Raw genomic sequence first — 23,557 nt, 5'->3', positions numbered from 1 at the left:
ACCAGACCTTTTAGATGGATGCAGTGCTTCAGGTCCATCTTCCATGCTGTAGTCACATGCCCTTATGTCTTGTTATCTCATGTATGTGTGGTATCTACCCTTTCGTATCTTGAATTAACTTCTTCTGAATTCAGTCTTTAGAAGATGTGGACAATTCTAAAGTTATAACTGAAATGGAGTCCAGCAAAGCCAGGAAAACTCCGGACACAGAATTGAATGTTGCACCAGATGGGGATGAAGATGAAGTCATTGAAGAGGAGGAGGAGGAATGCTGGGGTACGTTTTAAATTATAGTGCAGAATTGAGGGGGGAGGGAGAAGGTGTTCTCTGTATAATTGGTTGTGTAAACACAGTGATATTTTGTGCTTAGTTTCTTAAAGCAGAGAGTAAAAGCTGATCTGGATTTGGAAAGGAGTGATTGAGGATATGTCAAGATGAAAGCTTAAAGGTGTCCTTGGTGAAACACAGTTGACTCTTGCCATGATCAGTAGACTCTCCATCTCTTTAAACCGTTATTCAGCAAATGATTACAGGGAACTCGTGTTTACTCAGCAGACAAAAACTAGATGTAAGTGTAATGCATTTCTCTGCTGAGTAATAGCTATAAATTTAAATGGAGTCTTGAGTGTTTTTCTTTGTCGTTCGCAGCAAGATCAGGATTCTCCCCTATGACATTTTCAGACCATGACTTTGTTAGCAAATTGCAGTGTCAGGTGTTAAATAACGTGACTTCCATAAGGTCTTAAAAGGGGTGAATGGTAGAACATCCCTATTACTTCTTCTGAGCATGTCCCAGATAATGTAGTTATGCAGAGCCCATTGCTTTATTATCTCATTAACAAAGCCATATTCTTTCTTCGTGAAGAGTCTCTGAGGTGGGTGTTTGTTCCTCTGTTCGTCCTTTATTTTAGCCTGTAAGTATGTTCAGAACTTGATGCATCTCTTTCTCTTGGGGTTGTCCAAAGCTTAGGCTTAAGCATCACTAACCACAAACAGAATGTCAAGACAAAGCTTCATCTGTTTAAAATTTAGTTGCATATAAGGCCTTTTCTGTCTCCCCCTAAAGATCCATTGCTGTCACTACCTACTGAAATCCACATCTCATGTCTGAAGATGTATTTTGGGCATTCTTCTTTTAAACCGTAAGTATGTTTTCAATTCACTTTCTTTCCTTTTTTTCAGCTTTTTAAAATCTATTTTCTACTTTGAGAACCGCTAACAAACTTGGACCTGTGCAAAATCCCTAGTGAAGGCAGCCTTTGCTGGAGTGAAATAGCAAAATAAAACTCATTTACTACAGTACTGTATTTTCATAGTAGAGGGTAAATTTCTTGCTTTATCTGATGACAAGCCTTCTGGAAGTATATGTTTCTGTACCTGGTCTAGCTCAGACATTTCAAAGAGAAAACACTGTAAACTAGCACAGATGTGTTCTTTGCATGGTGATAAACTTCCTTAGTCTGGTTATCCTTTTGACATGTGGCTCTAATTAAATATAGCTCTTATTTGTCTCTAGAACATCTAATGGGGTGTAATTTCAGTGTAGCGTCTGCTCATAGATTCCAGCATTGCTGGAATTGAGTTCCTGATATCAAGGGGAATGGAGTGAAATCATCCTGAATGACTTGTTTTAGAACACGTGTTGCACAGAACATATCGAAAGAGCAATGCTTGGGGCTTGAAAGGTGAAGAAGCACCTTTCAACAAAAAAACAACAAACCACAACTGTTTAGTAAACTGTTAGAAATTACCAAGGGGATAAATTTTGTTTTAATTCTCTGCACATTATGTATGCCTGCGAGACCATTAAAAAAATGAAACTTGTTTGGTAACACTGAAGTCCTGTTTAGAATCCTTTTACGAGAGATAATTGTAGTTTCATGAGTATTTGTGGATCAGTTAATGACATATGGGAGACATTCTTTTGCAGTCGTCTTTAGATGACTACATCAAATGTTGCTTACTTTAGTCCTGTTAAGAAATCCCCACTGATCCTACACTGGTAGGACTAACTGCAGTAAACATGGTGTGAGTGTTGCAGCATGCAAAGAGAAAACTGTCAGGCAGCCAAAAGGGTTTCTTCAGCACAATTTGCATATTATACAGGTGGTGGCAAAAATAAAATATATTCTTCTTCCTTTAATTCAAAGGGTTCAGTGGAAAGTGATTCGTTCTGTTTTAGAAGACAAAAGAGACAATCTTGTTGTCATGGCAACTGGTAAGTTATTTTTGCGTCTTAAAAGGTGGCAAGAGATCTTTCTCTTTTAGGGGAGGTTAGGGCTTGGAAACTTGAAGACTGTCCACTCTTAGGAGCACAGTGCTCAGGGCTCATCTTTTCTGCTGGAGGCTGCTGATCTTGGCCAGCTATGCTTGCTGCTTGTATTTCTGTCCAGTTCTTTTTCCACCGACCTTGGAGGGCGTGGCACTGAGTGGATGCTAGCAGTATTTATCCTGTGTTTTTGTCTGCTAATGGGGCACGCATCAACTTCCTTCTTAGGGTTCAGTCAGGTGTTAGTACAGAAGCATAAGACACCTCTACCACAAAATATAACAACTATATGTTGTTTCACTTCTACCTTTGTGTTTTTGTTGTTTTTTTTTTAAGGATATGGGAAAAGTTTGTGCTACCAGTTTCCTCCTGTTTACACTGGAGGTACAGGAATAGTCATCAGTCCTCTTATTTCCTTGATGGAGGACCAAGTTCTGCAGCTGACGTAAGTAACACAGTTGTAACAGGCTGATGTTGTGTTTCTTGTGGAAACCCACGGATTCAACTTGTGGCATTTCATAGTGTTTAAGGCTGCAGATTCGTACAGAGAACTGTTTGTGTGTCAGCTGTGAAATATATGTTTCTCCAGAAACATGTGCAAACTATAAATTGCTTGAGATCACTGGATTTCCCAGCTATGGAAACTGTAGGCTGAATTTGCAAAGGATCTGTGCTGGTGGGTGGTTCTTGAGGGTGCATCCTTCTCGATTCTTTCTGTATCCAGAGGCTCTATTTATATAGAATAAATAGCTGAACAAACTTGGTGTATTGTTTAAGCTTGTCAGAACTATGTCAAAGCTTCATAGAGCTTCTTGTAAGTCTAATCACTAATGTCTGAGCAGATGGAAGATAAAGACCTTTCAGATCAAGGTTATAGCACAGATGTTGAAGATGGACAGTGAAATAGGTCTGCTAATATCTGGTATCTCCACTTGTTACAACGTCTCATGTAGCACAGTAGTAGGGAATTTGACTTAGGTGAAAGATAAATGTTCTTAATCTGATTCCTTATTGCACTAATGAAGTATATGTCTGTGAGAAACAACAAGACGGGAGTGGGTGAGCATGTGGCTGTCAGGAATAGTGACTGACTTGTACTGTTTGCTTTTAAAAAGGCTTTTCCCAAGGAGATCCTTTGAAAAAAGTAGTCTCAGGCCCCGCAGCTTGAACTTATTTACCGAATGCTGGCAGTAGGCTAAAACAACAACAACAACAACAAAACCTGAGGTGGAACGTTTTTATTTATGAGTAAATTGATACATAACTGCTTTTTTTTTTTTACTGCAGAATGTCAGGGATTTCATCTTGCTTGCTTGGTTCGGCTCAGTCGAAAGGCGTCAAAGAGAGCATTAAAGCGTAAGTCTTGTCTAAACATTGTGGGGTTGCAGTTCCTGATGTATTTGAGGGATGGAATGTGTCATCTGATCTGTCACAATGAAGTCTTTATCCTGGCTCAGATCAAGAATCAGGCAGTCAGTCAAGAGTGTTTGCATTTACCCACTATGAGCATTTTGGAGGCATAGAGGCACTTTCTTGTGCCCTGTGCATTTGCGGAGACGATGTTTGCTGACTCTGCTTTATGCTGTGATGTATATAGGAATAGCAGGTTTTAAATCTGTATTTGTCGAAGTCATTACAACTGCTCCTTCCTGTTCTAAGGGCTACAGTAAATCTGTGTTTATTCTTGTGTCACGCTGTCTACTGCCTTGCTTTCCTTCTGATCTGGAATGCCTTACTCTGCCTTCATTGCCTTCCTTTTACTGCTCATCCAGATGTCTGTCCTTGTTCTCGTTTACGTTTTCTAACAATCATGGTTTCATTTTGTTTATTTGAATTCTCCTCCTTTGACACTGTATACTCTTGATTTTGTAGGGGTCTATACAGAGTTATATACATGACACCAGAGTTCTGTTCAGGAAATTTAGAGCTACTTCAGGATATTGACCAAACTATTGGTAAGTTGGGAATAAGGTTGATGATGAGGTGGCAGACAGCTTCATTTCATAATTAACTTGTTTAACACTGTCAGAGCATTAAAACTTGTTTCTCACCTTGAGCTTGTAGTTAGGGTAGTGGCTGCCAATACGTAGTGTCAGAAGACTCTGTTGTTAATCAAAAAAAGATCATTATATGCAAATAGAGTCTTCAGCATGGTCTCGGTATGGGAATGTTTGCTAAGTTCCTGAGAACAGAGAGGTTAAAACACTGTTTAAGTTGCAGGAAGTAAGAAATATGACTAAATATTTTACAGTGTTTTAAAACATCCTATTTTTTCAGAATGTGACTTGTTTTGAAACACTGTATTAAATCTTGGTAAATAATTTTTTTTGAACTAGTGACATCTGTTAATATTGACAATATTAACAGCAAGGAGGTCTGGAAAGAGACGAAAAGGACTCTATTAATGATAGTTAAGATTTCTGCCTTTTGTAGAGATGTACTTTGAGACCTGAAACTTGGAGAAGGAATCGGAGGTGGTAGTAATGGAAATCTGTTAGAGCTCTTAGACATTTTCACAAATGAGGTCAATATAAAAATGGGCTTGGTGAGTCCTTACAGCAGAAGACATCCTAGAAACAGAACTGAAAGCAGATTGCTGGTACTTTGAGAGGAAAGCTTGAGATTGAACAGAATATGGCGTTTGTATTTTGTAACTTCCCATGTTGGTTTGCCTTGGAAGTGCTGTGTCCATGCTGTGGTTTTTGTCTCCACCAGGTATTGCTCTCATAGCTGTTGATGAAGCTCATTGCATTTCTGAGTGGGGCCATGACTTCAGAAATTCCTTTAGAAAGCTGAGCTCATTAAAGAAGGCTCTACCATCGGTGAGGTTTTAATATGTGCTTGATTTCCAAATTAAGAGAAGGATACTACTTCATTTCACATGATAGCTTTAAGTTTCATCTTTTGGTGATGTCTTTTGGGTGTACCTACCCTACCATGCTATTTTGGGAGCTTTTGCAGTCCCTCTGAGGACTCAATGAGCGAGTTTTGTGGGCTTTTTGTTTTTAACTTTTACTCGTAAAGGTTTAAATGGAGGGCATTCAGAATCTGGGCTATCAGGAACATCTGAAAAAGAGTAATTCTGTTGGATCTCTGTGTGCTGAAAAATGTTGTTCCTAAGTTCCTGGTTTAATACTGAAACATTTTGTTTATGAACCTGACCAAGCAGCTTGCAAGGAAAGTCAGTTATAACTTCCAAACTTTCCTGAAGTGTTTACTGCACCAACTCCAAAATTTAGACCTGAACTTCAGATTTTATTCTCGAAAGTTTTGTACTATGTTCTCAGAATTTAGCCATCTGTGTCAGACAGCTGCTGCAGCCGCAGTGAAGATGCGACTAAAGGAGACATTAATTAAGAAGTAAACCATGTGTTTCAGGTGTTCTGTTGCTGTCTGTGCTCCTTAACATTGTAGACTGAAGCTCTAGAAGACTAAATATTAACTGTTTTTTCAAGTAGCTGAGCTGATCTAGTGAACATGAACAGATAAAAGTGCCTTTGGACATGCTGATCAGTTTTGACGCATCTTAAATCATTGAGAGGTATCTGACTTTTTCTGCTTTTTTTTTTTTTTTTTAATTTCAGGTTCCCATTGTTGCATTAACAGCAACTGCAAGTCCCTCAATTAGAGGAGACATAGTGAATTGTCTGAACCTAAAGAATCCTCAGATCACGTGTACTAGCTTTGACAGACCTAATCTGTACTTAGAAGTTGGACGACAGAGTGGAAATATTCTTAGGGATTTGAAACAGTTCCTTACTAGGAAAGGAAGGTAAGGATTTAGGCCGTTTTTGTTGTTCCTGCAGATATACTTGAGTACTTAAGAGGTTATCAGTAGTGCTTACCAAAAACTGGTAGCAGTCTTAAACTGATCTGGTGGGGTGGAGCTTGGGCTCTCACCCCAGCCTGCACCCGATACCATGTTAATCATTCATCGTATCTGCACCCCTGCCCTCCATCTTCTCCCAGTTTAGGAAAAAAAAAAAAAAGTTTGAGGTATCTCACAGTTTGCATGCTGTTAACTGAAGGATCTTCAGGTTCATTTGATGCTTGGAGAAGTTTAAAGCATTGTAGCAGTGTATGACGGTGATGAATCGGCTGGTGGATTCCTTGCTAAACATTGTTGTAGGTAATAAGTGAGTTGGTTATGAATCTGAAATCAGATTTCTTTATGAAGGCTAATTGAGCAGAGCAATTGCAGTGCTTTGGATAGCATGCCCACCGGTGTACCCATGACAGTGGGTTTCCTGCCCCTTTCCTCTCCTTGTCACAAGCTACAATGTTTGCCTCTACAGCAGTATAAATACATTTCACTAATTTGTATGTTGTTACATATATATTGACCTTTTAAAAATGGCAGCTGTAAAAGCACATTTCCTGATGACCTTCAGAAAATGGCAGGCCTTATGCTGTTAATCCAGCACAGACCAAAATCATCTGTTTTTTGGCACTAACGATCACCATGTAACTTTCAAGTCTATTTTTACAAAGGATAAACAATTTGGATGTAAGTACCCAATTTTTGTAGAAGGAGAAAAACACCTTCTCTTTCTTGCTTAGCAAGAGCTCATTGGCAAATTCTTCACTTTAGACTGTGAAGTCTGAAGATCGGTCTCGACTGCTGAAAGCTGTGTTGTGCATAATCTGGGAGCACAAATTTGCTTCTGTTTGATACGGCAGTTTCACAAGAAGGTGCTAAGCTGTTTTTCATCTGTGGTACCTCTAACATATGTGAGGTGATGGCATTTCATGTAAACTGGTATTATCTCTGCATAATAATATATAAAATAAGGGAGCTACAGAATTCAAATCTGTTTATATCTGAGATGAGAATCTTTATATCCAAGATGGTTAACTGCTGCAAAAAGCTGTGTTTCCTTTTCAATTAGGGCAAGGCAGAGTCTTTGCCAAATGGTGGCATCTTCTGTTCTGCATCTTTATGCTCTGTTATTACTTGTAGCAGTTCTACGTATGAGTTTGAAGGCCCCACTATTGTCTACTGCCCTTCAAGAAAGGCCACTGAACAAGTTGTGTTGGAACTGAATAAACTTGGTGTGACTTGTGGTGCGTATCATGCTGGCATGGGAATTCAAAAAAGGAGAGATACCCATCACCAGTTCATGCGGGATGAAATTCAGGTACTTGGGAAACAAAGTTTGTGTGTTGTTAGTTATAACTGTAGAATTTCTGGTAGAGGAAAGAATTTGGAAATATCATGTTTTGAATTTACTCTGTACATTTCCTGTTCTGGGACAGAAATTTCTGGTCTGTATTGACAGTAATACAGTTCCTCGTTTATGTTTCTGATTCCCTTAGTAAATCTCTAAACATGTATAGCATGTGAAGAAACTGGTAGCTGGAATAATGCCCTCCCAGCTTCTGTGAGCTACCTTCTTCCTATTGCAGCTGAGCAGGCACAGAGTTATCTCAAGGTTTATTCTGTTCCTTTTTAGGGCAGGTTTATCATCCTTTGCTTGAGAATAACTACCTGAAAACACTCCTAACGTTTGCCAGGCCATAGCAACACTCTCTCAACTATAATCCTGTGCTCATGTTGTGACCAAAATCAGACTCCTTATTAAAAGTGAAGTAGAATTCAAGTGCGAGTTTGAAGCTGTTGTACCTTAAGATGAATTTTTGAGTCTGTGGCAGAAAATTGTCACCAACAGTGTGAGCATTAATAGAAACCCAAACGTATGTTCTTGTTGATCCTCTGAAAACATCTAGTGTGTGGCTTCTGTTTTGTAGTGTGTTGTTGCTACAGTGGCATTTGGAATGGGCATCAATAAAGCAGATATCCGGATGGTTATTCATTATGGTGCCCCTAAGGAAATGGAATCCTATTATCAAGAAATTGGAAGAGCTGGTCGTGATGGGCTTCCTGCTTCTTGTCACGTCTTGTGGACTGCAGCAGACTTGGTTTTAAACAGGTAAATGTCTGAAGACTGCTGCTTTGACACAGATAGCTGAAGAAAAAAATGCTGTTGATGAGGCACAAGAGAGTAGTGGTCAATATTAAGGTTCTTTTTTTTTTTTCTTTTGACTGGCAGGCGTCTTCTAAATGAGATATACAATGAGAATTTCAGATTGTACAAACTGAAGATGTTAGAAAAAATGGAGAAGTACCTTTCCTCAAACAGCTGCAGAAGAAAGTGAGTACTGCGAGCAGCGTGTTATTGCATGTATCTTAAGTTAGCATTAATAAGAGTTGTTGTGACTGTCAGAAATGTAGCTTGTAAACATAAGGCTTCTTCAGTATCAAGAAATATAACCTACAGTATATTTATATGAATATTTCAAGTGTTCCTTATTTACTTTTCGGAAATAAACCTTCCTTTTCTTTAGTGGAATCGGGGCCAAAATTGTCTCTGCAGTGAATTAATTATGCTGATTTCTATTCTGTTTTCTGCAATGAATTTAATGACTAAGTTTTTGTTCTTTTATTTAATTCCCTGCTTTCCCTTGGGTAGAATCATCCTGTCTCATTTTGAAGATAAACAACTCCGAAAGGTCTCCTCTGGCATTATGGGCACAGAAGAGTGCTGTGATAATTGCAGGTGCAGGTAAGTGTTCTCCCCTTAAAGGCTGATACGAGAGGATGTGTTCTCTCAGGCTGACTTACAAGGCGAACTATCTGAAATGATTGACTTCTTATGCATTTGGTTTTGCAGATGTTGAGCCTGAAGCTTATCTTTGTTTGAACAGCTGTCCCTAACTTGCTATTCAATAATTCAAGAAGCCATGAGGCAGGTTATAAGCAGTAAGTTCTGCTGTGGGAAAACCTGTAAACAAAGCATGGCCTCAGTTCCCAGAATGGTGTTTAGAGCAACTTTCTCAGACCACGCAAATACTCTTTGTAAGTCCTGTTGGGTAATTAATCCCAGAAGAAACTTACTGAGAGTGGGATGCAAATCTGCGTGTTTCAGGTTGAATTGCCTTACTTTAATAGAAGCTGCTTTCTTGTTATGGTGTGTGCTGACATATGTTCTTTCCAGCATGTGTAATAATTTCGGAAGTGCTGAGGGGAAACTGAGGGGATCAGTAGCCCCGCAGATTTGAATAGAAGCACTTTCCTCATCTCTTGTGTACATACATGCACACTTTCCTGAAGCTGTAGTAAATATCCATTGTTCTCGCTGGTAGCAAGAACTCTGTGTTCAGAAGTAAGTTATTACAGTGTGTTGCTCTCAGCAAAAAATGTACCAGCATGGTTACATACAAGGAATAAGGAAACTGTCTGGACCCTATCCCAACTAACCAAGAGTAGAACTTACGGGAGAGATCATACCTTCAATTTGTTTGCAGTTATGGTGCTGTGCCCCAGTAAAGGGCGCACAGTGAATCTGTATTGTTGAACTCAAATGGTTTGAAATGCAGAATACTGTTCTCTTTTTTTGGAAGTGTGTTTTTTTGGTAGGTTTTTCTACTCAGCAGCACGTCCAATAACAAGGCAAAGGAAATGGGGTAGCTCTTTCCTTCTGTTTTCACTTTGTGTTTACTGGGAAGTAAGAAGCAACGTCTTGGCTACTATGTGCAGCTAAAACAAACAAACAAATGTTTTATACCAAAGACTGTCCATATATTCAAATACTAAAGCCAGAAGATGGGTGAGATGATATTCTGTCATAGCAGGTATCATAAAAAAATATTTAGTGTTTGGTTGTGCAGCTGTCCTAATCACACATGACATTGATCTTGCTTGGTCTCACACTTTCAGTTCTTGTTCTTTACACCTATATAAGCAATTAATGATGCCTTTAAATGTAACTCAAGATGTGTATTTTATTTAGTTACTACTTAGTAGACAGTGCTTGACAAAGAGGAGGCTTGGTTTGTTTTTGCTTAATTTAGTTTTCTTTATGCCTTTCAGAACTAATTGTTTGGCAACCTCCAGTGATTCAGAAGGTGGTTTACAGGACTTTGGAAAGCAAGCATATCAGCTGCTTTCTGCAGTAAGCGCCCTGGAAGAGAAGTTTGGAACTAGAGTCCCCATTTTGTTTCTCCGAGGTTCTGTAAGTGACACAAAAATTGTTTGCCCTCTGATAGAATAGGGATCCTTAGCATGTCCTGCCCTCTTTATTAATAGACAATACATTGATAAGCATGTGTATTTTAGTACCTTTTTCTTAGAGAGCTATGTAACTGTGGAGAGGTAGGATAGATTTCCTGAAGCTCTTCTGCAGCAGCACTTCTCATGCAACAAACTAGATTGTTGCCTTTAAATGCAACGTCAATAAATAGAGTGAATCTCTGAAGCATGCTGGACTTAACCTTTGTGTAGGTACAACAAAGGAACGGCTTCTGCCACTGAGCTGTTCTTCTCATAGCTCTGCTTTTCTAAAAGGTGTAATATTCAGCCTGTTACATAGCCCAAGATCTCAGCTTAGAAATGTGTGACGTGTTAGCTATGCGTGTTTCATGGGTTACTTTGTTATCAACAGTTGTATATTAACCCAAGCAGTGGCAGAGGTTCTGAAGCTCTTTCTGAAAATCTTGAGCTCTTGAATTCTTTATGGTAAATCTGATGTCTTTGCAGAGGCAATTCAGTGACTTCTCAGTGAAAACTCATTTCCATTGTCCTGGAAGGAATAGCCTTTCTAGAACTGAGAACAAACAGGTCTCTGCTTAAAGAATTATTGACTTAAAGAATTGACTTAAAGAACTGACTTAAAGAAAGATCATGATGATTTGTTTTCTGGCTTTGTTCTGCTGACTGACTTGGAGTGGTGAGACAGGAAGTAGCATATTAAGATGAGTGTAGATGACTTATGCCCGTCTTCACATGCAAAGCATTTGGAATACTGAGGAGAAATGCACCAGAGAGAAAACACAGGAGTAAGAACAAAATCAGTTCAAATGTTTACAGTCTGGAAAAAAAAAAAAACTCTTGCAGTGCTTGATAAACTTGGTGAATGATGTCATGCTTTCTTTGTGTACGAAATCTGCTAATTGTCACACAAATGTGCTTAGGGTGAAAATACATCATTGTAGATCTTAAAGTAGTTTGAATAATTTATTGGCTAGACGTTATTGGGAGAATTGTTAATCATGCCATGCTTGCACTGCTAATGTGGAATAAATTCTTACTGCTTATGAGAACACTTTTCTCTGGACTAACGTACCCTTTAAAAATGGTGTTTTTCTTTGCTTTTTGCTTCAGTTTGTCCTTGTCTAGAACAAATGTGTGAAATAATCCACCAGTATCTCTGTAAGTTATACATGCTGTTTCTATCTGAAGATGAGTGGTGTATTGCTTCAAAAATTTATGTAGGTGATGGAAAAGTGATGGTTTTAAGGAAGTTAATGGTATCTTTTTACAACAAGCAAGTCTGGGTGGCCTCCAACAGACTTGAGATAGACCATGGGAGGGACCTGCTTCGTATTTGAAAGCTGGGTCAGGCAATAAAGTGAATAAGGTCCTCTGGGAAACCTGACATTAGAGCTGCATTGGCAGAAATATTACACTAACCTGCTAAACCAAGAAGAATATGATGTTAACAACTGAGCTCCTTTTATCAGCCAACATGTGAATTTATAGCTATGTCAACAATGGTTTTATTGTTAATAATAGAGATTGTTAATAATTTAGAGATTGTTTGCCAATGGCTTTAAGTAGTAATTCTAATAATTTCTAAACAGTTAAAATTGTAGGATTGGCATAGGACTGGCTGTCAAAAGCCAAAATGACATGACATTGCTCATCCTGAATATAGCTGGAAAGTTTACTGTGTTGCATCTTATTCCTTTTATAGAGATATCCAGAGTTGAACTCGCTCTCACAGTTAAACCCATATTCTGAAAATGTGCAGCTACTGGAGTAAATAATGTAACTGCAAAACTGAAAGGAATGTTGCTATGCTTTCAGATAATTCATGTTAAGAGTTGAACGAGGTCTGTCTAGATGTGAGGTTGTAAAACTTGGCTTTTATTGCCTCCTGGAGAAGTGACTCACTTCAATTCAGAGTCAGGACTTGGTGCCCAAGGGCCATTAAGCAGTAAGCTGTGCCCCCTTCCATGTGGCTGCCATTCCCTGGGTGCTGAAGGCTGAATCAAGAACCTCTTCCTGCTCCTCCTCATGAGCTGAGCAGGAATTGCTTGTCCGTCTCTTCCCTGTGAGCCCTGAGGATATGATGGACCTCAGCAAGCCTCCCTGTGCTGACCATTGCACCATGCAGGCTTTTGTTCATTGCTGGCAGAAATGTATGGAAAATGGTGGTGACCATGTTGAGAAATAGCATTTTATAGCTGTGAACTTGCTTTATGAAAGTGTTGTAACGCCCTTTGTTGTTGTTTCTATGGAAATAAATAGGTGGCATTACTTTTGGAGCAACCTGTGTATATACTAGAGCACATGTACTGCATATGTATATGTGTTTGTAATTCAAAAAAATTGCATATTGGCTCTCTCTGTGGTAGGGATGGTCAGCAAATGGGCAAATGACAGTCTGAGGCATGTCTTCCTTCTGCTTTCATACACCAGTGGTGAACTGAAACTTCTTTTCCTCTAAGACGTTTTCACTTTCTATCACTTGGGCCCTTCTTACTTCCCTGTGTCAGAAATGTTCTGAACTTTTCACGTTCATGGGAAGTTTCCCGTTGGATGGAAGGGGCTTTAAGCTCTCTACGGTCCCTTTGGGCATTGAGACTGGGGGATCAGAGAGGACCTAATTGTGGGGCTTTTTTCTAGTCTCAACCATTGATAAGAGATGGTGAAACCAGCAACCATTCCAAACAAAAAGAAGTGTTGAAGTGAATGCCCGAACATTGTAACAGGCAGCTGAAGAGGAGGAGCAATAGAGCAAGCATTTGCAGTCAGCTTGTTGCTGTTTCTGCACCCTTGTTCTGTTGTGTAACTTTATGTGCAGAGGCAGTTTTATAGTTCTGTCATATCAGCGTAGTTTGTCATTTGAAGTCATAATGTTTTCACAGCACAAAAATGGATTACATTAGCAAAGGTGAAATCACTCCTCAAGTGGCATTGAACGAGGTGATAAGCATGGTTTATGCTCATCATTGAGTTGTTTTAAGTATGGTTGTTGTGGTTACTGTGTAAAGTTGAATTAAATTTTTTTTGGCTTGTGACTTTGCAGAGAAGTTCTTCTATTAAGTTTATGTTCTTGGGGACTTGTTCCTCGTATCTCATGATAATCTTGCAGGGTGTATTGAGAACTTCGTTCTGAAAGGACTGGAGAAACCTGTCAGTTTCTCTCAATTTCAGAATTCTCAGCGTCTGCCAGACAGATACAGGAAACACCCTCTGTATGGTAGTGGAAAAGACTGGACAGAGAACTGGTGGAAATCACTCAGCCAGCAGCTGATAATGGAAGGATTCCTCAGAGAAGTCTCTGGGCGCAGCAAGTTTGCAACAACGTGTGGGCTCACCCAGAAGGTACTTCTTGGTGCGAGTCTACCCATCACAGGCTTCTGAGTAATCTATAGTTAAGCCATATTGTCTTTTCCTTACAGGGTAGAAATTGGCTTTTGAAAGCTGAATCTGCCCCAAATCCAAGTCTTCTGTTACAGTCCAACGAAGACTTAAACCTACAGAAAACTCCTCGAAGGTAATTATAGTGTATGTTTCCTCTTAAGCGCTCTATTTTCATCATCTAGGTTATTGGTCCCTGAGGGCTAGTTCTGGAAGTGGCAGATTGGACAAGAGATTGCTGCACTGGACTTAGCAGCTAAGGCTTTCCCTTTGGTACTATTATAGTACTGAAAAAAAAAAAAAATAAATAAAAAATTGGAAGATATGCTCAAGGCAGGAAATATTAGAGCAAGATTTACTTTTTTTTTTTTTGGCTGCTGTGTTACATAATTGAATTGGTCTTTAACTAGAGCAGCTAACAATTTTTTTTCCCAGTTTTGCAGTTGACCTACATCTTCATAAAATTCAGCTTTTCGGTTTCACGTTCAGTCTATGTGCTACATGCCTGTGTTGAAAAAAGAACTGATTCAACACACATGTGTGATGGTTTTCTGTGTAGCTACTTCTGTGAAATCTTAACTTCTCCAGCTCTTGGTGAATAAATCTGCAAAAGTGGTGAGGTTGTTTTTCTTTTTCAGTGGTGGTCAGCTGACTTGTCGCCAGAGTAAATTACTTTAAGGAAATGGCAAGTGAAGCTTTGCTTGTCATCCTCCACTTCCAACTGTACTTCATAAACAGTGTTCTGTTGGTCTTTGCAAATATGGGTTCAGGCCAACTCTTTTTGAAGTGAAAGATGAAGAACTGGAGGCTTTGCTATAGCAATAAGTACTGTTGGAACAGAGTTCTTCACTGCTGGACACCTTCTCAGATGTCTCAATTGTAATTATTTATTTTTCAGTAATGCAAAATCTAAGTGCCAGTTTTCTTTTGCCTTCCCTCTTATTTCTGTTGTGACATTTTTTAGTTGCTGTCTTTGTGGCTTCTAGACGAAAAAATACCTTGTTTGTTTCTAAATAGGAAGTGGCAAAAATTGCACTCAGTGCAGGCTGGGAAGTTGATACTTGTTTTCTCTAGATGAAGAATCTTAAAAATAGATTCTTATGAAGACAGTTTAGTCACAAAACTTTGATTTCTCATGAAAATATCCGTTTTTTTCTATATGACAAAATTTCATGTTCCTCTTTAGCATTATTCTATTTTTATCAAACTTTGGGGTCCTCAGTGTTCTCTGTTTAAAAAAGGAGGAAAAAAAAAAGTGTATTTAATAACTTAAAACAAAAATAAAATTATTTGCCCAAAGTAGCCTTACACAAAGTTCTACTTAGTTTGCTTAGTAAAGTGTACAGTGACACGGCCATGTACAAAAAATTAACAAATGATTCATTCAATTCATGTGAAAAGGAATTCTGTTTCATTACAGAAGCAGACCTTCACCTGCTTTCTTAATGCAGCGCTCCCCAGACATGAAAGGAACAAAGCAGTCCCCAGTTAAGCAGGTCTGTATGTGTACAGCTACTCTTGTGTGCTTTGGCCCTTCCTTGTTTGTATTAAAAACCTTGCAAGTATGTCATGGTGTCACAAATGTATGTTTTCCTGCTTACGTCAGCATCACTGGAAAATAGCCTTAAATTAGCATTCATTTGTCTCATTCTTGTGGTTTTTTTTATAGATGTCCTTGTATGAAATGTTTGCCTATGAGAGAAAAGCTGGAGCTCTTCCAAAAAGCAATACCGTGGTTAACAGGTATGCTCTTCTAAGATTTAGTAGTACTGATATTGTTGGTAATGCAGTTCTTCAAACCAGTATTCCACTTTGAACAGACCATAAAAATGTTTGATTGTAAGCAATTAGTATTTAAAGAAAATAAAGTAAAAAAAGAAGATTTTAAACTTGCAGAGCAAGTTTCACAAACTGTAACAGTGCAAACTTGCTAACTGGCTTGAAAACCAGTAGGAATAAAATTAAGAAAATGTCATTAAAAGTGGAGTAACTTTATATTGGGTACTTTTAATGTGGCCATTCTTTTTTTTTTTTTTTTTTTCCAGTCAATGTTTTCTATGTGATGGCTGAAACTGTAATGGATTTGTAATTGTGATTTAAATAAGAAATTAAGAATAATAGTTTTCAGTTAAATATAATTAAGCCAAAAAGTTAGCAAGCTGTGACTGCATCTTAAAGATGGCAAAACTGAATGTATGTCCCATGTAGTTATTGTGAGTGTTGAGGTTTCTGTCTTTTTTGCACTGATGTGGAGGAGACTGAGACAAACCCAGGTTCCTTGAGGTCAAAAGAAATAAAACAAGCTTTAGCAAAAGGCAGAGAAAGTAATTTGTTTTCCACGACTATGTGTAGCTTCAGGTTTAAACCCATCTTGCATTTCTGAAAAGTTCCATTCTTCTTTCCAACAAGTGTCCTGATGCTTGCAGAAGACAGGAAAACCAGAAGTCACTTAAGCTGAAAAATTGCCACTGTAGCTGTATGGAGAAAAATCATTTTAGGGACAGCTACAGTCTAAAAGGAGTTATTTTGTACTTTGCTTGGCAAAACAAGGAGAAGATACTTATTCTAGTTTGCCTGCAGATATTGCAGTATGATGATGGCAGCCTAATTAGAGGTAAAATTTCCTTAGCACATGAGCCTGTAGGCTGGTCGCTGTGATGTTCTTTCTATGCAGACATGCCTAGAGGTAACATCAGCTAACTGCTTACAGCACAGCAGCTGTGCCTTTGTCACTGATGCTTTTAAAGTGATTAGCTCTTTTTGGCAAAAATCCATGTTAGTGGCCATGGGTAGAAATGCAAGATATTTCTTGTGGATGCTGTCAGAATACCATCATGAATGGACAAGTGCTTCTAAGAATACTTTTTCTTAACAGTACAACCATCCAGATGCAGGCAGTGATACAGGTGGTTTGTTCACAAAATGGCAGTGTTTATCTGAGTTGTTTTTTTTTAATAGCAAGAGGCTATTTTTAAGTTATAGGACCATTCACAGAGGAATTTTTCATGAATTTGGCTATGTGATACTACTATTTCTGCTCCAATCAGCTCAAGTCTGATATCAGTGCTGCTGCCAGCGTGAGATGCTGGCCAAAATCTGACTGCACTGTCAAATACAGGCAAAAAAAAACTCAGAACACAAGAAAAAAAGCAAAACAAATAGAGCTGCTGCTCACTTAAATATTATACAAAGTTTGTGAATAAATTGATCGGACACAAGTGCTGACTTTATACGTGACTTTCCTCAGTCCCACAGAGCGCTCACCAGTGAAATCACCTTTGAGGTCCCAAGTGCCCGTTGTTTCATCCCAAGAAAATGAACTAGAGGTAAGTCTTGAGAAGAGACGGTATCTGGGAACTGCAGTCAACCTGTAGAGCACAGTTCTGCAGTATTGGAGCAGCTGTCTTGGGCAGCTCTTTGACATTACACAGATGTTGTGAGTAGGAGTCCTGAAAGAGCATTTCAATGTGAAGTTCTTAAAGGGTTGCAGGGTTTTTTGTGTATTAGTGGAAAGATGAGAGAAGCTATAATTTTTCAGCTCAATTTGAATCATTTCTACGTGCTTGATTTAAAGCCTCTTTATGAGAATTTGGCTCTTCTTCGCAGACTGCTCTCTATGGCAAGTTGCTGACTGCTAGACAGAAGGTAGCTAATGAGAAAGTAATTCCTCCTGCTGTCTTGGCAACCAATAAGATCCTGGTGGAGATGGCCCGAACGAGGTAAAGCCAGCACACAGAGTATTACAAAAACTCAGGAAAAAAAAGTCACAAGTAAAGTCACATTTTCTTTCTGCTTTTGTTAGGTAGCATGTCTCATTTGTAAAGCAGTAGCATTTTTCCTGATCAATTTAATTTGTTATAGTACCTTGTAGAGTACTTAGTAATTAAGTTAGAAAGCTGCATATATCAGATTTGTGTCTTCATTCTAGTGTTGTTTGTTTGTTTTTAAATAAAATGCCAACTTTGCATGTGTCTCCTTAACCAAACCTCCTGTCAGCTTTACAGTCAGGGAGGAAAAAGTGCATTTCCTCCAATTCTTAGCTTCCCAACTTCTCTTCAATGTGTTCTAGTTATTTTACTATGCCCACATACTGGTAAGGGTTAATACAGGACAGGAACTGTCCCTTATATGGATAGGTGTGTAGCACAGAAGAATAATAAAAATTTAGTGTTGCTCTCAACTACTGAGAGGCAAAAAAAAAGATTTCTTTGATTTTTAGAGAGGGTATCGTAGCGCAGATCAGCATTTAATGCATCTGAAGAGCCTTCCTGAGCTGCTATGCAGCATTAGATAAGAGGAGTACTTGGAATGTGTATGTTCTTTCATGGAATATCTCTAGGCTTATGTGCTTTCAGGAGGGAATAGCAAACAAATAATAACACACACTGAAGTATTAACAGTGTATTTGAAATTTTTGCTGTAGTCGAGCTTCAAGATACAGAAGTGCAGGCAGAGAATTTAATACCAGAGATGATAGTACATTAATGAAATTTTCAAGTAGTGACTGATAAATCTGTAGTCCAAGTGCGTGTCACTGAGACACTTCATGATTTAAAGCATCAGTATAGGACATATCCATGCCTTTAATTGTTTATCTTGGATCAGGCCTACAACTGTGGAGAATGTGAAAAGAATTGATGGTGTATCTGAAGCCAAATCAACAATGCTGGGCCTTCTCCTGGCTGAGATTAAGGACTTCTGCCAAGCGAACAGTTTGCAGGTATGGCTTATTTTTTAAGTGTCTTCTAGCACGCAGGAGCCCTAAGGGTCATAATTTGATTTGCAGCTGTTGGATTCCTCCTTCAGTTTTTGTCCTTAAGTTTTCCCATCCAGGCAGGGCAACCTTGCTTATGTATAGACCTTTCAAATCCAAATGTGTTACGTAGTAATGACATCAGGACGTGGCTGATGTTATGGGTTGGTGATGTTAGGCATATTTGTAAAGACCACCTGTCCAACCAGGTTGATGGTGCCATATTATTAATAGCTTGTAACTAGTTAATTATGATATGGGTTTGGAGACCAAGGGTATAGGGAATGGCCCCAATCAGGTTATTGCTTCAGTAGATGTTGATGGAAGGACTCTCTGTTTCTGTTAGCTTTTTTTCAGCAGACAGTAGAAGTCCAATGCCTGACTTTTGTCAACACTGTTGATTTACTTCTGAGATTTCCTGTGAAATAGCTCTTCATCAGTCTTGCCCTCATAATAGTAAGAGGTACTACCAGAGAGGGACTGTGGAGCACAGGATTGGAGGTGATATGCAGCAGTTTAAGGAGGTGAATTCCCAAATAAATCTGTAGATACTGGGATAAGAATGTCTGGAAAGCAAGTAGAGCAGTAATGCTACTTCTGTCGTGACTGAGAAATTCCTCAGTGCGTTAAACTTCAAGTCATATTTCTCTTTAAGAGAAAGCTAATGGACCTAGGTATGGGGATTGAAGCCATTCCTGTTTTTCAATCAATCTTTGTTAAGCTTAAGTTGAAAATACATGGAGGAATTTCCCATACAAAAACAACAGGTGGAATACCACAGTTGGTTCTGATGGCATAATTTTACATATGTAATGAAGACCAACTGAGTTCTGTGTTGACATGCTGTTTTTTGGCTTTTTCCTCTTGAGTTCATTGGAGCAGTCTCATACTTGTTTTATTAAGATGGAAATACACGAGTATCCATCCTGATTCTCTCTTTGTTTTTTTTTTGTGGTCAAAACCAGTCTGCATGGTGATGAATGACTCCATTTCTGTTACTTTTTTGGGTAACAGGAGGGTGATTCATTAGTTGTTACTGAGATATCATCCTTTTACTCCTCTTTATCTGACTCAGACGGACATATTCCCCAAATCTGAATCTACAGATCAGAAAGAGATATCTCCTTGGAAGAACACTAAAGCTCTGTCTCCCTCAGAGCATGTCACTTATGTCCTGTTCCAAGAGAAAAATCTCTCCCTGGTAAGTTCCTCCCTATGGTGGTCTCTTCCTCCTTGAAAACTAACAGTGGTGACATTTTACCTAAATATGTAGGGGATTTGCACATTAGTTCCCTTTAAATCCTTTGCCAGTGTTGGGAGGGGTAGCTGTGAAACTCTGAAGTGGTGTCTTTAGATTGGCAGGACATGGGGCATAATTTCTGCCGTTATTTTATTGGCACGTTTTAGTAGTTTTGGGCAATGTGCTTTTCTGCTACAAGTTCTAGTTCCATCCAGCACTGTATCTCTAGCACTGCATCTTTGTGTTCACACAGTAAGGGCATGTAGAAAAATTTCCTGACCAGGAAGCCTGTGGGGAAAATACACTAAGCATGGGGCTGTATCCAGTCATGTTCTTAAGGCTAGTTACTACATGGATAAATTTCATTCTGTCGCATCTTTAAGTAGCAAACCCCTGTTCCTCTGGCTGTGCCATGTCCATGTGTAAGACTGTAATGTTGCAAAGTGAAGGTCACATGGAGATTCAGTGCAAAGCAGTAAGACTACGTGTCAGTGTGACTTTCTCATTCAGACTTTCTAAAGGTGTGTCTCCTGTTACCAAGAAGAGCTAAGGTCAAATTACAGCTAGGTTGTTCAAGTGCTATGGGGCATGTGCCTAAACGGATATCGTACCATGTGCCCTGTAAAGATGAGCACACTGCACTTTACGTAGTGTCCTTTATTGCTTTGTAATTCTGCAGTAGAAAACTGTAGTTGTTTTGTATTTTATTTTGTCCTTTCCGAGAGTATGGATAATACCTGTCAGGTAGTTGCTAGCTTGAAGTGCATGCAGGGGCTAATTAGCAAGAAGCAATTGTATAGTTACTGGATGGGTAAATTGATACTCTGCTTCCATTAATCTTCATAATTTTATACATGGTTTGTGTATTATCTGTGGAGAACAGAAATAAATGGAGCATAAAAACATGAAGCCTGATCTTTAAAGGCAGAGAAGTAACCAGTCTGAAGTCTCTCCTTGAAATATGCAAGTTTAGATGGAGTAAGTTTCAGATGTTTCTTTTCAGTGCAAGTATTTCCAGATAATTTATTGAACAAACTTGAAATGGAAATTTGTTTAAGTACTGTTGGACATGTTCTTCTCTGGCTCTGTGAATCAAGTGGACAACTAGCAGGTCAAGTGCATCACAGCTACTTAGCAGGAAACATCTGAGGCTTTGTCAAGGGAGTACCTCACAAAATAGGAGCTGTATTGATGTTCAACTATGAGACAAAAAGCATCCATTTCCTTTGTAGTAGAATTTGCTGGGATTCAGCTTCTATTGAGGGTGGAGAGTGGACAGTGTTTAGTTGTGGCATAGGAACACGTGCTATAAAGCAGGCTGAAGGTGGTCACACAGCACCATTCCACAGAAGAGTCTGTTTTTGTATGAAGTAGTCTAAGGTCTCATCATGCTTGTGCTAAGAAGAGTATTAGTCTTGAGAGAAATATGCTCTTTATGAGCTGGAAAATAAACTTGAGAAATATTAGAAGAAATAAAGTGTTTGTGAGTTGTTGCACAGCTAGCTATGTGCTGGTATCCCTGGTTGATTTTTGTGGTACAGGAACTTGCCAGGCTTTCAGTTGTATTTCAGGCGCTTCTGCCACCTTAATTTCCTCTTCCTTTGTTTCCCTAGAGGACTATCAGTGAGACCAGATCTCTTCCACTTAATGAGGTTGGCACTCACTTGTTCCAAGCGGTGAAAGCTGGCTATCCTGTCAATCTGGAGCGAGCAGGTTTGACTCCTGAAGTTCAACAGATGATTTCTGATATTATCCATAATCCTCCTATTGACTCAGGTGAGCATCACAGTCTGTCTGAAGCTTCTCATGGTAGTGACATGCTAATGAAGGGAATGAAAAATATCACAGCTCTGCTAGTGCTTTAGGTTGCACCTATCATTTTTTGAAGACTTGTGGCTATAGCAAGGCAGAGCACTGCGAAGACAGTTGTTGCTTGCCTTTCAAGTTGCCAGAATAGGGCAGTCAGGCTTCATTGAAGATCAAAAGAAGGTAACACTCTATAGATGCTTCCATTTGACTGTATTGTGCTGGATAAGATCCAGGCACCATTCTTAGAAGTGTATATATTTACTCAGTTGAAAGGCAAGCTAAGAAATGGGTCTGGCAGAATCTTTCCATGTGTACTGGCTTATGGACAATATGCTGAAGCAGAGCTATAAAATTTCTGCAGGGAAGCTTGTCTGCAAATTACTTGTTTATGAGGAGGAAGCAGGATAGTGCAAGAAATACAGCTGTTCATCTTAACCCCGTCATCTGGTACCATGGGCTAGTTCAGAAGCTGGAAGCAACCACATATGGATTTGTGGCTGTGCACGTGAGGCACTGAAAGTTCAGTCTCATCCTTGGAGTTTAATTACTTTAGATTGCAGAATTCCTCTCACTTGCCACTTGCAGTACTCCTGTCCCATTGCAGATTTATGTGTCCTTTTTGCAGCAGTTACAGGCCCAACCAGACTCTCAGCTTTACTTTCTTAAACATACTGCTGTGCAAGTTCTTTCCAGCAAAGCAGAAGATGGGAGGCTATTCAACCTGTGTATATAGTCTTCATCTCCATAGAAAATGGTTGACAGGAGAGGCAGGCTGGAGTAGGGTGATGATGATGTTTTACACTAAATGTGAGATGCTATGTTTCTGTGAATGAGTTGGGAATTGATCCCGTGAACTCGTAATATAGTTTCTTATGGGACTTCTAGGCTTTCTATGCCTTAATTCATCCTTTCCTGAGAAACAACTGACTATTTTCTTATATTGTAAAATAGATCAATGTGAGGCAGGGCAATTAAAAAAAAAAATCAATTGTATTTATATATTTTTTCCAAGATACCACCAAAATTCAGGAAATCAGAAAACTTGTTCCTGCAAATATTGAACTGTATCTCATCCAGATGGCTATTGCATTGTTGGAGAAAAAGGATGGCAGTAAATCTAAGTATGGTTCAGGTGCCAAAAGGATGCTGGTGTTGTCAGACGAACAGCAGGAAAAGACAGGAGCAGATCAAAGGAGCAGGGGCAAAGCGTTGTGGAGTGGAAGAAAGGTTAGTAAAAATCTATAGAACTGGTTTTGTGAAAATGTTTTGTCTTTTTAGAAGCAGGCCAAATGCTGTTCGTTGTTGCTGTACGCAATACTGATTAGCATCTCCATCTTCCCAGTCCCCCTTTTCCTCAGCTCTGAGTAAGAGTTTTTTTCTCTTCTGGTATTTGACCAAGAGGTTCCTCTTCTGAAGTGCTGACCTAGCGATCAGCCCCTGATCAGTCTTGCTGCTGTGTATACCATTATAACTCTGACTTAATAATGAGCTCAGAATAGGGATGATCATCTTCTGCTCTTGTCCAGCCATTCAGGAAGTGAATGTAAAAGATTCCCTGTAAAATCCAGGAGTTTTGAGTAGCTGAAATAATGGAAGAATATGAAATTGAAATTTCTGCCTGGTATGAAAGCTCTACATAAGCTAGACCATTTATAGACAGTCCATGTTCTGCCTTTATTGGCACCTGATCACCCACCTAATTTGGGAAAACTGAATCCCTTTCTGTCTAGAAAGTTCTAAGACATTCATGAGTCCCTCTCTTGCTCAAGCCACTGGATGTAGCTATAATAACAAGAAAAGTGTCATGCTATAAGTCTGAGTCACTGGGAGAAATTTCCTCTAGAAGGAAATACTGAGCTTGCTACTGCAGTTTGAAAAGGCTAGGCCAGCCTTTCCAGCCCCATGGTTGCCTCTCAGTGTCTTCACAAGTTGCAGTTCAACACTTAATACAAAAGCCTGCCCTGAGTTGCTCCAAGTGGGATTGGTAAAAAGAAATGGAAAACTGTAAATCCCGCTGCCTGCATGCACAAGGACTTCATATCTGTTCCTTACAGAGGTTTG

At 39.2% G+C, this 23,557-nt stretch overlaps 1 protein-coding gene across 5 annotated transcripts in view; it reads left to right on the top strand.

The window, feature by feature from the left end:
- WRN (WRN RecQ like helicase) overlaps nucleotides 1-23,557 on the top strand; it is a 42,415-nt gene that overhangs the window by 15,776 nt on the left and 3,082 nt on the right. For 4 of the 5 annotated variants that reach the window (XM_042871222.1, XM_042871223.1, XM_042871224.1 and 1 more), the window contains 23 exons: nucleotides 135-276; nucleotides 1,067-1,142; nucleotides 2,151-2,218; nucleotides 2,606-2,714; nucleotides 3,557-3,625; nucleotides 4,142-4,224; nucleotides 4,985-5,091; nucleotides 5,854-6,041; nucleotides 7,230-7,407; nucleotides 8,018-8,199; nucleotides 8,320-8,421; nucleotides 8,740-8,832; nucleotides 10,140-10,281; nucleotides 13,488-13,658; nucleotides 13,736-13,830; nucleotides 15,115-15,190; nucleotides 15,364-15,437; nucleotides 16,942-17,020; nucleotides 17,301-17,413; nucleotides 18,300-18,414; nucleotides 19,523-19,648; nucleotides 21,301-21,463; nucleotides 22,509-22,723. In XM_042871222.1, coding sequence (XP_042727156.1) covers nucleotides 135-276; nucleotides 1,067-1,142; nucleotides 2,151-2,218; nucleotides 2,606-2,714; nucleotides 3,557-3,625; nucleotides 4,142-4,224; nucleotides 4,985-5,091; nucleotides 5,854-6,041; nucleotides 7,230-7,407; nucleotides 8,018-8,199; nucleotides 8,320-8,421; nucleotides 8,740-8,832; nucleotides 10,140-10,281; nucleotides 13,488-13,658; nucleotides 13,736-13,830; nucleotides 15,115-15,190; nucleotides 15,364-15,437; nucleotides 16,942-17,020; nucleotides 17,301-17,413; nucleotides 18,300-18,414; nucleotides 19,523-19,648; nucleotides 21,301-21,463; nucleotides 22,509-22,723 — 2,766 coding nt within the window. Of the gene's footprint in view, nucleotides 1-134; nucleotides 277-1,066; nucleotides 1,143-2,150; nucleotides 2,219-2,605; nucleotides 2,715-3,556; nucleotides 3,626-4,141; nucleotides 4,225-4,984; nucleotides 5,092-5,853; nucleotides 6,042-7,229; nucleotides 7,408-8,017; nucleotides 8,200-8,319; nucleotides 8,422-8,739; nucleotides 8,833-10,139; nucleotides 10,282-13,487; nucleotides 13,659-13,735; nucleotides 13,831-15,114; nucleotides 15,191-15,363; nucleotides 15,438-16,941; nucleotides 17,021-17,300; nucleotides 17,414-18,299; nucleotides 18,415-19,522; nucleotides 19,649-21,300; nucleotides 21,464-22,508; nucleotides 22,724-23,557 lie in introns of those variants that run through there. The other variant, XM_042871226.1, reaches the window with a different exon arrangement.

The sequence above is a fragment of the Lagopus leucura genome, unplaced genomic scaffold, assembly GCF_019238085.1.
Source record: "Lagopus leucura isolate 7727_CA_CO unplaced genomic scaffold, USGS_WTPT01 Super-Scaffold_100004, whole genome shotgun sequence".
Classification (NCBI taxonomy): Eukaryota; Metazoa; Chordata; class Aves; order Galliformes; family Phasianidae; genus Lagopus; species Lagopus leucura.
Note: the sequence above shows the minus strand (reverse complement) of the source record. Positions and strands in the feature narration are given on the sequence as shown.